The following is a 13,228-nucleotide window of genomic DNA, read 5'->3' as shown; positions in this document are numbered from 1 at the left end:
AGCAGGGCAGTGATTTTATGAATCTCTGTTTACGTCAAATCTGAGGTCACTGATGTTCCCTCTGAGCTGACATTTGGTATTACAGGCTCAGGCCAGCTCTGGGTGCCTGCAGCACACAGCACTGCAGCACACCTCAGCCAGCTCAGGAATTGCATCAAACTGCAAACCCAGCCTGCCATAAGGACTTGTATCCATTTAGGGTGGTTTGAAATCATTACACTCTCATTTTTTACCTAATAACAGGACCCAAATCCAGATCTCTAGAGGTAAAGAGCTAAGGAGTTAAATCAGATACATTGCTTCACCTTGACCTGTCTTAAATAAACCAAAAGTAAACAGCTAGGCCCTGCATTCAAGTGCACCACTTAGTAATTACTAAAAACCACTGAGCCCAGCAGAAACGATGCTCTAGCTTGGCTCTGGCATTAGAATGTGCCTTGGGAATTCTAGGACAATTGAACAACTAGCTGATTGATGATAGTCACGTCAACCATTCATGGTGTCCCTGAAGCCCCACACCTCCAAGACAGAGATCTGGAAGTTTTCAGAGCACAAGGGCTGGTTATTGAAAGTATTGCAGTGGCTGGTTCTTCCGTGGTTGAGATCTGCATCAAGGTAAAGAGCCTGGCCATCACCACCTCCTGTGAAGAGACAAGGACAAGTGTAAGGGTCTCTGCCTTCACACAGGAAACTGCTGTACAAAAAACCCCCAAAGACTTAAGTACTTTTTCCACAGGAAAAAACTGGAAGCCCTGTGTGATCTTTGCTTCACCCAGGTCTAACAGAGTTGACCAAGTGCATAGCTTTTAATTGACACCATCAGAAAGAGATGATTAAGTTAAATTATAAAACACAAAGCAAAGCTGTAATGCAAGTCAAAAGCCTGACTCAGGTGCCTGCAAATCCTAAGAAGTTTTTTTTTTTTTTTCTTTCAGTGCTGGAGGATCTGGAAGCTGCCAACTACATACTGTCCCTCCAGTAAAGAGAAAAACCAAAGAATTCTGTTATCAGTCAAAAACCAAACCTGAGAGAACAAGAACAACAAACAGCAGCACTGGCTTCGTTTTCTGCATCATTATAAACCATGTTAAAAGCATTTTGATTATCTATGAGTCTATGGCAAGATGCACAGAGCTTACAGTTAGGTAATGCAGTGAAGGGAAAGAAATACAGACAGAAATACGTTAGGAAAATAAAAGGAGGATTCTCCTATTGTTTATAGGGCAATGGAGAGTCAAAAGGGTAGCAGTTCTGGAGTACAGCTGGAATTGTGCACATTCACCTATGTATCCACTAACCAAGCCTGCATTTCTCTTATTACTACTCACAGTGTAACACATGGTGAGTATAAATGACTCTTACCTAAGGCTGATGGGAAGAACTGGTGGAATATATGCTCAACAGTAATGATCTCAGAAACCTATCTGTGATACATCATTAACAGTGGTTTAATTCAGCTACATACTGATGCTCTTGCCAGTCCAGCTGATACTGGAGCAGCCCAACTTAGAGTTGATCACAGCACATGCTGCTAAGTAGGAAATCAGCCAGCACATGATGTCACAGAGGAAATCACCAGGCTGGCTGCTCTCCTAACAAGTACAGGTTTTTGGGAAAAGAACAACTATGATGTTAATCCTCTGCCTTGTGAGTCCCATTTAGGTGACAACTTTACTAAGTGGCTCTTGCCAGAGTCAGCAGCACCACAGATCCAATAAAGTTCTGGGAGAATTAGCATGTTTTATAGTTAAACCTGTATTTCAAAAGTGCAAAAGTAAGTTCTTCACAAACTATTTCTCACGGTGAACCAGGCAGTACGAGAGTATAGCTGTGCTTAAAGCTCTGAGTTACTATCCTGCTCTGAAATGCCTGATAAGCCAGTCTTCCCGTGGGAAATGGTTGTTGGGTCAGAATACTGGGTTTTGGCTACCTTTGTGTCTAACCACAGTGATCCTGAAACACAGAGAAGGCAAACGTGACTCTCCTGTCTCCAGCAGACAGGAGCTGGCAGGGTGTCTGCTCCGACTCTCGCCCTGACTGACCGATGATGACGCACTCGCTGCTGCCAGCCATGAACATGGAGGCTGTCTTGGAGGGCAGGTTGAAGTGCCGAGCCGACAAGAAGGGGGAGAGGCGGTCGGAGGGGTCTGTGGGGACGCTGCTGGAGGCCAGGGTGCTGCCGGCAGGCGAGGTGTGGTTCTCTGGCTCCGAACCAGCCGCGGCCAGTTCTGGGTGTCTGATGATCACCCACTCGTAGCGTTCCACCTCTGGCTGCAGCTGCACAGGGGCAGAGAAGAGTGAAGCCTTAGTTAGTGCACGTGTGCTGCGCAGGGAGCTCTGCTCAGCAAAGAGCACCCAAAGCCCTCAGAATCCACCCACACAATTACTGGTAAAGATGGGATCAAGCTGTCTTTTGGGCCAGGTTCTATTTTCCCTCTTTACACCTTTTCTTATTAGGTGATTGAAGGAATGACACCATGTTTTCTCAGTTACCTCGTTACATCTTTTAAGAAAATACACTGGGCAAGGGGAGAAAAAGGGTTACCACAAAGCTAACAAGTGAATTTTCCTCCTCCACATTGAGAGTTCAGTAGGCTTTATAAACTAAGAGGGTAGTTTATAAACTAAGAGGGTATGTCTTCCTTCCCAAGCAGAAGGGAAGGAAGACATACTCACACCAGCAGAGCAGTTCTGCTTTGCAATAGAACTTTACTCACCCTAAACACAAAGCACTCCCCAGTTCCAAAGAAACTCAGCTTGTTCCCTCCTCGCCTGCGCTCGCTCCAGTCAGTCGACAGATAAGCACCACAGACCTAGCACAAACAGCACCGTCAGGCTTTCCACTGGACAAGAAAGTGTGTTAAACCAACTGATACCAACATTCCAGAGGCCTGAGCTGAAGGTTTTGTTTTAGTTTGATTTTCAAAATATCTGTGTCAGTGGATTAAGGCAGTTTAAATCTATCTTTCTATCTGAAGTACCGGTGCTGCCTTAATCCGCCGGCGGGTACCCTTAAACCCTGAGTTTCATAAATGATTTCACACCTCTGAGCCCTCAAAGGAGAAATGTTCCAACAGAACCCCAGGTACCAAAACACAAATTACTCCAAACTCGTAAAGCCTGACTCCCAGTCTCATTTTGACATTCAAAGCAACAGTGTTGTCACAAGTTCCAGTATGAGCAGTATGGTCACCAACAGCAGCTTTGGTGGCTCTCTCCATTTCAAACACTGGGTTAAAATCAGCTTAGCTAAGCCAATGCTGAACTAGCTCAGATATTTCAAGCAGCCTATTCAAACAGCATGGGGTTCACTAGTTTCCAACAAAGAAAAACATAGCCTTGAAGGGCTGAGCTTTTCTGTAGAGTCTTTTGTTTGGAGTAGAAGAATTTCTTGCTACCAGCAATAAGCATCACTGCCAAGCTAACGCAGACCAAACAATGAAGCTCTAAGAATGGAATGAAAGCAATTTTTTTTCTAATTCCCCCCCTTGAAACTTTTGGTTAAACAGAATTGTTCCAAGGTACATTTACTTGTTTACCTCCCACCAGCATTACAAGCATTGCTCCTGGGACAAAATTCCTACAGAGTAGTTTTATCAGATGAACTGTGACTGTGCATAAGCTAAAAGATGGCCCAGAACTCCATCTGATGTGCTTGAAGTACAGAAGATCCAGAAAATCAGAAGGCAAATTTTCTTCTAAAATATAACTACAGACATATGAATAAAGGATGAACATAATCCTTTGCAAAAAAACCAAACTCCACAACCTCCAAACAAAAAACTCCATACCCTTCTCCTGCTTCTTTGTTTGGACTATCTTGTTTTCTTTTTGAGAGGTGAAAATACTATAAAAACCAGCATCACTTACAAAGACAGCTAGACTTCTGACATGCCCCAGGACAAGAAGCAAAATAATAAATAACTATTTTCCTCTCTTCCCTTTAGATACCCCAGGTATCCTATAAGCCACTGGCATGTCAATGCAGGCCTGGGACAGCCAGAAGCCACACAGAGCTATGAAAAAGCCCAGTGTGTTAGTGCTAGGGAACAAATGGGCCTGTTTCACAGGCAGTCATCCTGCAGGAACTTAAGCAGGAGTATAAGCCTGCAGGCTGCTGTAACAGCTTCATGTTATACACAGAGTATTTAGAAGTCGTGCACAGCAGCGCAGCCAGCGGCTGTTCCAGTAAGCACTGGTGTGCCCTCCATTGGAGGCTCTGGGAGCTTGCCTGTTTTGTGCAGTATTTGTCTGAAACAAGCATGAGATGAAGCTAATGTTTCTTTTTCACATGATGCTGTCCAATTCTGTCATACACAGTAGAGCAAAGAACCACCACATTAGATAAGACACCAGGGTGCACTCCTCCTCAGGTTCTCAGGGCTTTCTTGTTTTGTTTTTTTTCAAACAAGAGGGAGATGGAGCTAAAGCTTTTGCTTCCACATTATACAGCCCAGTGTTACTCATACCATTTAAATTCTGCTACTCCCTCTCCTCATATCCTGGAGAAAATGAAAATATCTTGTATGAACTGTGAGTTTCTTAATGCAATTCCCCAGTCTCTCCCTCTGATTCTGCAATTAAGACAGCCTGTCCAAAAGCTCGGTGAGTTTCTTTAGTCTGTCATCCCACATTACATGCAAGAGAAAGAATAGCTGACCAAGACCTAGTTTACAAGATTTACCCAAGAATGCATAGCCCCATAATCAAAACCCAGAACCAGTTAAAGCATGCATTGTTAAAAAGACCCAAACAACCAAAACCCCAAGCAATTTCAGGTCCCTTGTGCCATCATTTGATTATAAACAGCTGTATGTTGCAATACAGCATTACATAACTGCTTAAAACCCAATTTCATCAGCTGCCTTTCACCTCACTCACTTCTTTTGCTGTGGTCTTGATGAGGAGAAGAGTTGGTTCATGTCCCTCACTGTGAGAATAGAACCTGAAGTGGAGAATACAGAAAAATGAGCACTGAACTACCACCAGCTGGAGTTCTTTTCCTCCTTAACATCAGGCACCACCACCAGCTCCAACTGATGCCATAAAGACATCTGGAGACTAAGCATATTCCTGCAAATGTTTTCTGCATTGTAGATAACAGTGTAAGCAGATATTATCAAGCAGGTCATCCCTACTCAGTTCTCTATACAGCTGTTTATGCCTCTACAGAGTAAGGAGAGGACTGCCTATCACAACAGGGGCATTTTACAGCACTTGGAATTCAAACAACCTAACAGAAGTTGTGTCCTGAGGATGGGTGGCTGTGCCTGAAGAGCGCTCAGTTCTCACAGGAAATAATTATGAAGCAGTGCCTTTGCCTGCTTTTCCTCACAGGCACATGGGGCTGGGACAGGAGATCACTCCCCACCTCAGTACCTCAACTGCAGATGTCCAAGTCAGCATTAGGAGCTACAAGCCCTCTGTGTCTAGCACAAGGGCAACTCAAGCTTATCCCACTTAAAAAATAACAACAGATTCACATGTAGACAAACCTCCAGTTTCCAGCTCCCTTATCCTTTGGATCAGTTTAATGTGGTTACCCATCAAACAAATGTGCACAGCGCCCACAGAGTTAAACCATTCATACCTAGCAGGGAAAAAAAACAGTCCCAGAACAGAAGATTCTGTGGCCTGATACAAGCTGGAGTTTTCCAGTTGGTTTTGGACAGTTTAAAATGGTTTGCCATGTCCTGGCATTTGACTATCCCAGTCAAATGCTGAAACCAAGAGGAATTTCTCACATTGATATCCTAGTGTTAATGATAATCTTCAGATCAAGCTCTGACTAGGCACAGCCTTTCTGTCAATCCACCAAACAGTTCACCAGTTGCTCTGTTTTGCCTTCCAGCAGGGAAGCACAGGGAAGGTGTTTCTTACCTGCTCAGACTGCAGCCGTGTTCCAGGGTGGTGAAAAGCAAGAGGGGCTGGCAGAGCGCGAACCGCTCGGGGATCCAGGACCAGATATCTCTCATCTCCTTCACACTGACAATTTCAGACTTGAAGTTCTCAGCGTGAACTGCTAAGTGCACATTCTGCCTGAGAAACACAATACAAAAGAAAACACTGAGAAATGGTAACTGAACAAGGAGACAAGTTTGGGATTACTGGGCAGTAACACTAAAACCACAGGGTTGTTCCAAGCTCCAGCCCATGGGATTAGAAGGCCATAACTTTGTGAAGATAATACACCACTGCAGGCTAACATTAATCCTCCCAAGGTGGTGATCTGGCCTTACTGAAATACCTGAAGCAATTCCTCTGTATGGCAGCTGCACCCATTCCTTTATACGCAGAGGACGTAAGGATGAGCCACAGCTAGGATGACCATCACCTTAAACAGAACAAATTACACTTGCTGTTTGAGAGCGTCTCACTGGCACTTGTATTCAAGCACAGAGAACAGAATACCTAAAGAAACAGTCAGGATTTGAAAGGAAATTCCCTGCTCTGTGGTCCTGCCTCTATCATGGAATTGGAGAACTCCTAAACCACTCAGAAATCTTGGAAGAATCAGTATTACCAGGCTAAGCAATTTTAATCCAAGACAAATAGTCAAACCATTTAGAAACACTTCATTACTAATGATTTCCACTTCATTAAGAACCAAGTAAGTTCCTAGGTCCATAGTTACAGACAAAGCCTGAAGAAGGAACACTAGGCACACCAGAAAGCAAACCCTACCACGGGTCTGGTACAATCCTGAGATTTGGTTCGTGGCTTTTAACACTTAAAGGAAATAATGATCATCATCATCATCTTAACCAGCCTTCATTTCTCAGGTTAAATAAGCAGACAGAGTCGGAGCCTGGGGATTAAACAAGCGTTATCACATCCATGGCTGATGTTAAGGGCTTTTAAAATGCAAGGTGACAGTGAAGTACAGGGTGGAATGACACAGGAACTTACAGAAGAGACTAAATTACTGGGTAGCTGTTAGTTAGAGGAAGCTTCAGGCAGTTTGCTCTGCATGCAAGGCTTCCCTTAGAACTAGCCAATTTCTGGTGGTTTGGGGTTTTCTTTTGACAATTACACATTTCTTTCCTCTCAGTTTCATGGGACACAAAGAAGACCTCAACACTGTATATCTGGATGTATCTGGACAGCTCAGCTCACTCCCTAAACACCACAAACAATACATTTTAGAGTCTTTTCCCCTGCTTGTAACACCAGGAATCGTGAGTGTTCACACTGTGCTTCAGAGCAGCACTGGCTTGGAGATACTGGGAAACACTTTCTGACATTTCTTGCAGCTGCCTTAGTGCCAGTGTTGCTGATGAAGTGACTGCCTAGGTCACTTCAACATAAAACGTGCTGCTGCTTCTAGCAAAACGAACCAAGTCACTGCTTGCAGTGCTGCCCTGCAGCATTTCATTAGCAAGGAACTCATACAGACACCTGTTTAAGCAAGCTGCTACTATCAGTGGGTTTCAGAACTGAGGCACAGGAGAGATCAACTGAAGCAAAGTAGGAGCCAAGATGTGAACCCACATCTTCTCAATCTTACTTTACATCTCAGGCCCCCTGGTCTTGCCTGGTCTGCAGCCAAAGGCTGGCAGCACTATGGAACAGAGCTGAGAAATGAGGCCTTGGTGTCAGCTCATCAGAAACTGGATCGCTCTCATGCTTGGTGAATTCAGGGCAGTCAACTAGTTTATGACAGTGAACTGCCTGAGGAAAAGTAGTAACAATAAATAAGCTAAGAGTTGGCTACTAGTATCAAAAAGGGTTTAAATTTACCAAGGCTCAAACAAGCCTGAGTTATTTGTACTCTCAGTCTGTAAATCTCTGTAATCTGTTTGGGCAGTGGAACTGGAGTACCTGTTCCAAACAGGCTCCCAACCTCAGCCTCCCTTTGCTTTTGGCCTCTGGTCCTTCTCGGGCTACTGAGCACTGCTGATTCAAGGACACTCCTACAGAGATCCCCACCTGTGTTGAGCAGCATCCACAGTAACACATCACTGAGCAGCAGTACCCTGTGGCTTCCTGCTTTCCCATGCAGCTGGAATGTCACCTTTACAAACAGACCTTCCTGATTTCCTAGAAAGCATTTGCCATTGTACTGGCAATTTAAAGCTGTCCCAGTCATGCCATTCCTGCCCCTTGAACAGTGTGGCACATCATTCCAGATTTAATGTCACCTAAACTGTGGTTTGGCTGAAGGTTTTGAAATGAAACGACCTGCTGTTTCCCAGTTGTAAATCACAGCTCCAGGTGCTTGAGACTGAAACCTGATCCTGAGCAGAGACCAGTATCAACAGATGGCCAGCACCTACAGTTTGGGACAACACTAAATTTGGACTGCCACCACATCAAAGTCTACTGCTACAGCGCAATAAATTCATTAAGATTTCACCCTGCAGTAGTGTTTTCCTCAGCTCCTCATGCTGGCTCACTTGGACTGGCATGACAACTTCCTACTGACTGTTGATGTTGGAAAGACACGTTCAATTGTTACTATCTCAATAGAAACTGGATTTAGAAAAGCAGCACAACTGAGATGTTCCATAAAGCAGCTTATTTGCTGTTTTCATAGGAACGCTGTTTTTACAGCTATATCATTAATAAACATGCTTCAGAGATCTCAGAGCCCCTGAAGACAAAGCCAGTGTTGATGAGACACAGCAGCAGATGTCACAGTGGATACGCTCTGTGTGGATTCTAAGACAACAAATAAACTTCAACGTGTGACTCCCTGAATGACATCCTCCTGCTCTGGGTCAAATCTTAGAGTCTGCATTATCTGTAAAATCCACCATAATTTCAGTTAGGGCAGACATGAATGGTAACAGTGATATGATGCTTCTCAGCCACAGAAGGCAACAGAAGCTGCACGTGGTGAAACCGAACCCTGTGTGGAGATCCTTGCCAGCAGACACCCCGCGTCCACCCAAGACCCCTCAAACCAAACTACGTGCTTCCTCCCAGAAACCAAGGCCTTCTGCTCCTTTCAGAACACTGTAACTACAGTAAAATAATACACAGGCTTGGTTGGAATCACCAGCCTGCTGATTTACTAGAGGTAAGATCCTTGACACAGGCTATGACATGAAGCATGCTTTGATGAGTCTCTCAGTGTTCCTTCAGACATGAAAACATGAGGCAATTAATTCCAATTTTGGTTTTATAAATTAGTACAAGTGTTAGTGTGCATCACTCATTCAAGTTAACTCAGGGCACCTGCAACAAGGCCAGAAGAGTTTCACAGGCATTAATTTAACCCCATACATCTGTGGTATGTAATACTCACAGGGCAGCCTTTCTGCTGTCCAAGTTCTCCACTTACCAGGTATCACAATCCGCTGCCTTTTGCTCTTTAGGATTTGCTTTTCAGGCCAAGACTTGATGAATGACTTCATTAACCATTCATGCTCTATGGCTGAGTAACTTTGACCTCCTTGACACAGGAAAATAGTCTGTCATCTTGCCTTTAAAAACCAGCCCCAATCTACTTAAAAATAAATATAATCTAGTACAAACAGAGATAAGTCACTTTCAGGAGTGTGCCAAATTGGGTTCTGTCCAACACCTTTCCAATTAACTGCAGAAAGCTTGCAAAGAAGAAATAAAAGTTGAGTATGTCTCACATCTATTGCAACAGCATATGCCAGGTTTGGATGTGGGACAACACCTAAGGGTTCTGAAGATTTGTTACTTGAGATGTTTTACAGGAATAACACTGTTTCTTCCAGTGTAGAGAGAACTTACATCCCACCATTACAATTACACTTCTCCAGTCTGGAAAACAGAAGCTGAGCCCATGATCTTACAGCTCTGCAGGTGCTGTGAACTAACTTTGCAAGAGCATATCCAGGAGTTGTTATGCAGCAATCGGATGCTGTGATTGCTGCCCTGCTTCTCCTGCCCCAGCGTGAGCAGTAACAGCAGCCTCAGGAAGCAACACCAGCCAAAGACAGAAGAAATCAGCAAAGTGCAAAGATTCAAGTGTTTTAACCTACCTTTTGGGAGATGCAACACTGCAAACAGGAGGGGTGCAGTGGGTTTGGAATTGACAGAAGGAAAACATATAAGGAGAAAGACAAAAAAAAGATAGAAAAGATCAGTGATGTCCTACATCCATGACAAAGCGGATGAGAGGAGCCTGGAGAGAAACAAAGTGAGGTTTGATTTGAATCACCAAGCACAAGAAAGAGACAGGTTAATGTTTTGCCTATTTCTTTTCCACTTTTTGCTACCTGCTTGTAGTTTTCTGATTAGACAGTAATTGAGCATCTTGTGCAGGCCAAACACAGCTGGACAAGAGCACTCACACCAGGAAGGCTCCCTTCCCCAGCACCACACCTGCCTGCCCTGGGAGCCAAACGGAGCCGAGTTCAGGGCAGTACAGTGCCAGGGGACAGAGAAGGGTCAGGATGTTTACAAAACCAACCAAGATGCACATTTTTCACTAGCAACTTGTCTCCTGACATTATCTGGCTACAAATTTAGTGTTTTGCTTTGAAGGCACCACTGTTCTGAGCAAGAATACCTCTACAACGTTTAACACAGCAGCAGCTTCTGGGTTATTTTAAGTTGACCACAGAGTGGTCTCTTCCAGGGTAGGAGTAAGACAGAGCACAAGCTAATTGTAAACCTAACTATGAGTCTAAAATTAAACCACTGGAAAAGACTGGAGGGCACTTTACACGTATTTGGGCACATGAAAGAGGCCCAGCTAGCCCTGATGCTGGTTTATAGGCTGACATTTGGTTCAGTGTGTTATTTCAATACCATGGAATGGCATCTGCTCACAACCACTGTGACTACCTCCTCAGCAACACAACTGTCTGGTTCCTTTCAACTTTTAAAGATTTAGAGAAAATGGAAGACTGTCCCTCTAGAATACAGAGTTCTAGATATCACACTTACTGACTCCAGCAGACTTCTTGAAGTCATCCTCCCTTCAGAGGTCAGGACAGCTGATAAAACTGTTCAACCCTTAATCTTAGATTTCAGAAGTAGTTGGGAGAAGTTTTCTGCACTCACAGAAGGCCTTAGGAGAAACAGAACATGCCCACACCACCACTATTGACCTGCACATACATATGCACTTGGCAAGATGCTGATTTTTTTTAGACTAATGCTGCTTTTTCTATAAACATGGGGGGTATTTCGGCTAAGCACTTGATTATTGTGGCTATTATTGTCACATTGAGCAGGATTTCATTTACTAGTTTCACAGCTGTCTTTTCCTTTCCTCATTTCAGAAACTGTGATTATGCAGCCATCATTTGTGTTGGTAACCTCACTTTTCTCTTCCCTGGTCCTTTCAAAATCATTATATACGTGGACCTGTCACAAAATAGGTCAATTCTTCCCTACAATTACCGTGTTCTTGACTTTCAGGAGGCTTGCAGTCAAACTAATCTTAAAAAGTAACCTGTAAATGAGACTTATTTTAAACAGAGTAAGAAATAACTTCCCAGTTAAGCAAAATGTTCCCAGCTGGGACAGTGTTTGCCTACTTACACTAAATGAACTGCAGCACCAGGCAGCATGAAATCCACTTGTTACACATATAATCTCATATTTAAGAATTTTCACATTTGTTGGCCTAATTCTCTTCCAAGTAATTAGTCAGTGTTTTTTGTGGTTTTGCTAAAACGCCTTTTCTTTTCAAAACAGCTTGTGAAAGGCACTTTAGGGGTGCAGCACTCCCAGTTACATACCTGCAAAATGTAATTATAAATCTGTCACTGAGTTTGCTATAGGAAACTGCTTTGTTTCTCTTGCATTGTAACACTGTTATGCTTGTTACAATCCCCACAGTGCTTCCTTTTGGAGCTGCTGAGTTTCTGCACAGAAAAAACCGAGCAGAACCATCAGCAGATACCAGCCAAGCTCATCTCCTTCCCCAGCAGTGAGCCAGGACCGACTGATCACTACTCAGGCTGGGAAGACTCCTGGGATCTCTCAGGATGCCTGCAGGGAGAGCCCTACCTTTTCTGTTTGACCGTGATGCCCTTCTGCTGCAGCGCCTTCTCGTTGGCCATCTGCAGCAGCTGGATCTCCTTGCGCGAGAAGAGCCGGATGGCGAAGGCTTTCTCCAGGAGCCTCTCCGGAGACACCGACCTGGCGATGTCTCTGACAAAGGCCCGGATGTCCTGCTGGATGCTGTCTGACTCCAGGGGCTGCCCAGCTCGGACTTTGTGAAAGAACTTCAGCAGGGCCAGCGCAACACGATAGAGAACTTTGTAGCCCTCCACCAGGAACACATCAAAGACCCGAGCGATGTACACCAGGGGCAGCTCCCCAAAGAGCCAGCGCTGCCAGTCAGAGTACACCTCCAGCACGTCCTCCGACACCGCCACCATCAGCTTGTGCGCGGCCTGGCAGTACTTGTTAACCAGGTCCCCAAAAGTCATGCAGGAGGACTCAAAAGCTAAGAAGGTCTGGTCGATGAGCCGCTTGGAGGGGTCATTGCAGGCCAGGATGCGACACACCTGTTCGAAGCACTCTGCTTCATCCCTGCTGTAGTGCAGGAGCAAAGCGACCACAGAGGGCAGCGCCGGGCAGAAGGATATGTCTGGGAACTGGTTCGCAATGCACAGGATGATCTTCCTCACCGCCCCGACGCCCTCGGCGTTCAAACAGTACGTGGGCACCAGGCTGTTGTCCACAAACTCTGGCAGTGGGAGGGAGCTGCTGCTGCGTCTTCCAACGATCTTCACGACGATGTCGCGATACACGTTCGCATCGGGGGTCACGGTGCGGCAGGGAATATTGCTGATCAGCCGGTGGTACACTTTGGCTCTCAGAGAGTGGTTCTTGGCCCAGTAGCCCTGGCGGGCCAGCTGCTTGAGCTCCTGGAACTCTGTGCAGGTTAGCTCCTTTGCACCTTGGCTCTGGACAGTAACATCCATCCTGTCCCAATCCACAAAGCGGTTGTACTCATCCATGGCTCCAGGAGAAGCATATCAGATAAATCCTGAGAGCTGAGACCTTATTTGGTCATTAAATGACTTGCAGCATTTCCTGCAAAAACAAAAGTGAAAGAGGTTTGAGGAACAGGTAACCTCCCATTTTGTTTAGGAACACACACAGACATTCAACTTGTTCCTGCAATGCCAAGAATGTTGTCTAAAGAGTGGCAAGTTAAAGATCAAGCTTTTCTAATCTTAAGCCAAGCTTCATTTCAATTCTGTCAGTAACTCATACTGAAGGAATTTATCAATGGCCACTGATTCTAAGGACATCTCTGCAGGAAGTGAATTCCCCTATCTGAAGG

At 44.8% G+C, this 13,228-nt stretch overlaps 1 protein-coding gene across 1 annotated transcript; it reads right to left on the bottom strand.

Annotated features, from left to right (window-relative positions):
• Positions 1-486: 486 nt before the first annotated feature.
• On the bottom strand, positions 487-12,899 carry TBC1D24 (TBC1 domain family member 24; the record flags this gene model as incomplete). The annotated part of the gene is made up of 7 exons (XM_084270820.1): positions 487-641; positions 2,043-2,277; positions 2,718-2,813; positions 4,882-4,945; positions 5,881-6,039; positions 9,960-9,977; positions 11,941-12,899. The coding sequence occupies 7 exons, from the start codon at positions 12,897-12,899 to the stop codon at positions 487-489; spliced, it is 1,686 nt and encodes a 561-aa protein (XP_084126946.1).
• Positions 12,900-13,228: the final 329 nt, after the last annotated feature.

The sequence above is a fragment of the Gallinula chloropus genome (genome assembly GCF_964237585.1).
Source record: "Gallinula chloropus genome assembly, chromosome: 15".
Lineage (NCBI taxonomy): Eukaryota > Metazoa > Chordata > Aves > Gruiformes > Rallidae > Gallinula > Gallinula chloropus.
This window is presented reverse-complemented; position numbering and strand designations above follow the sequence as displayed.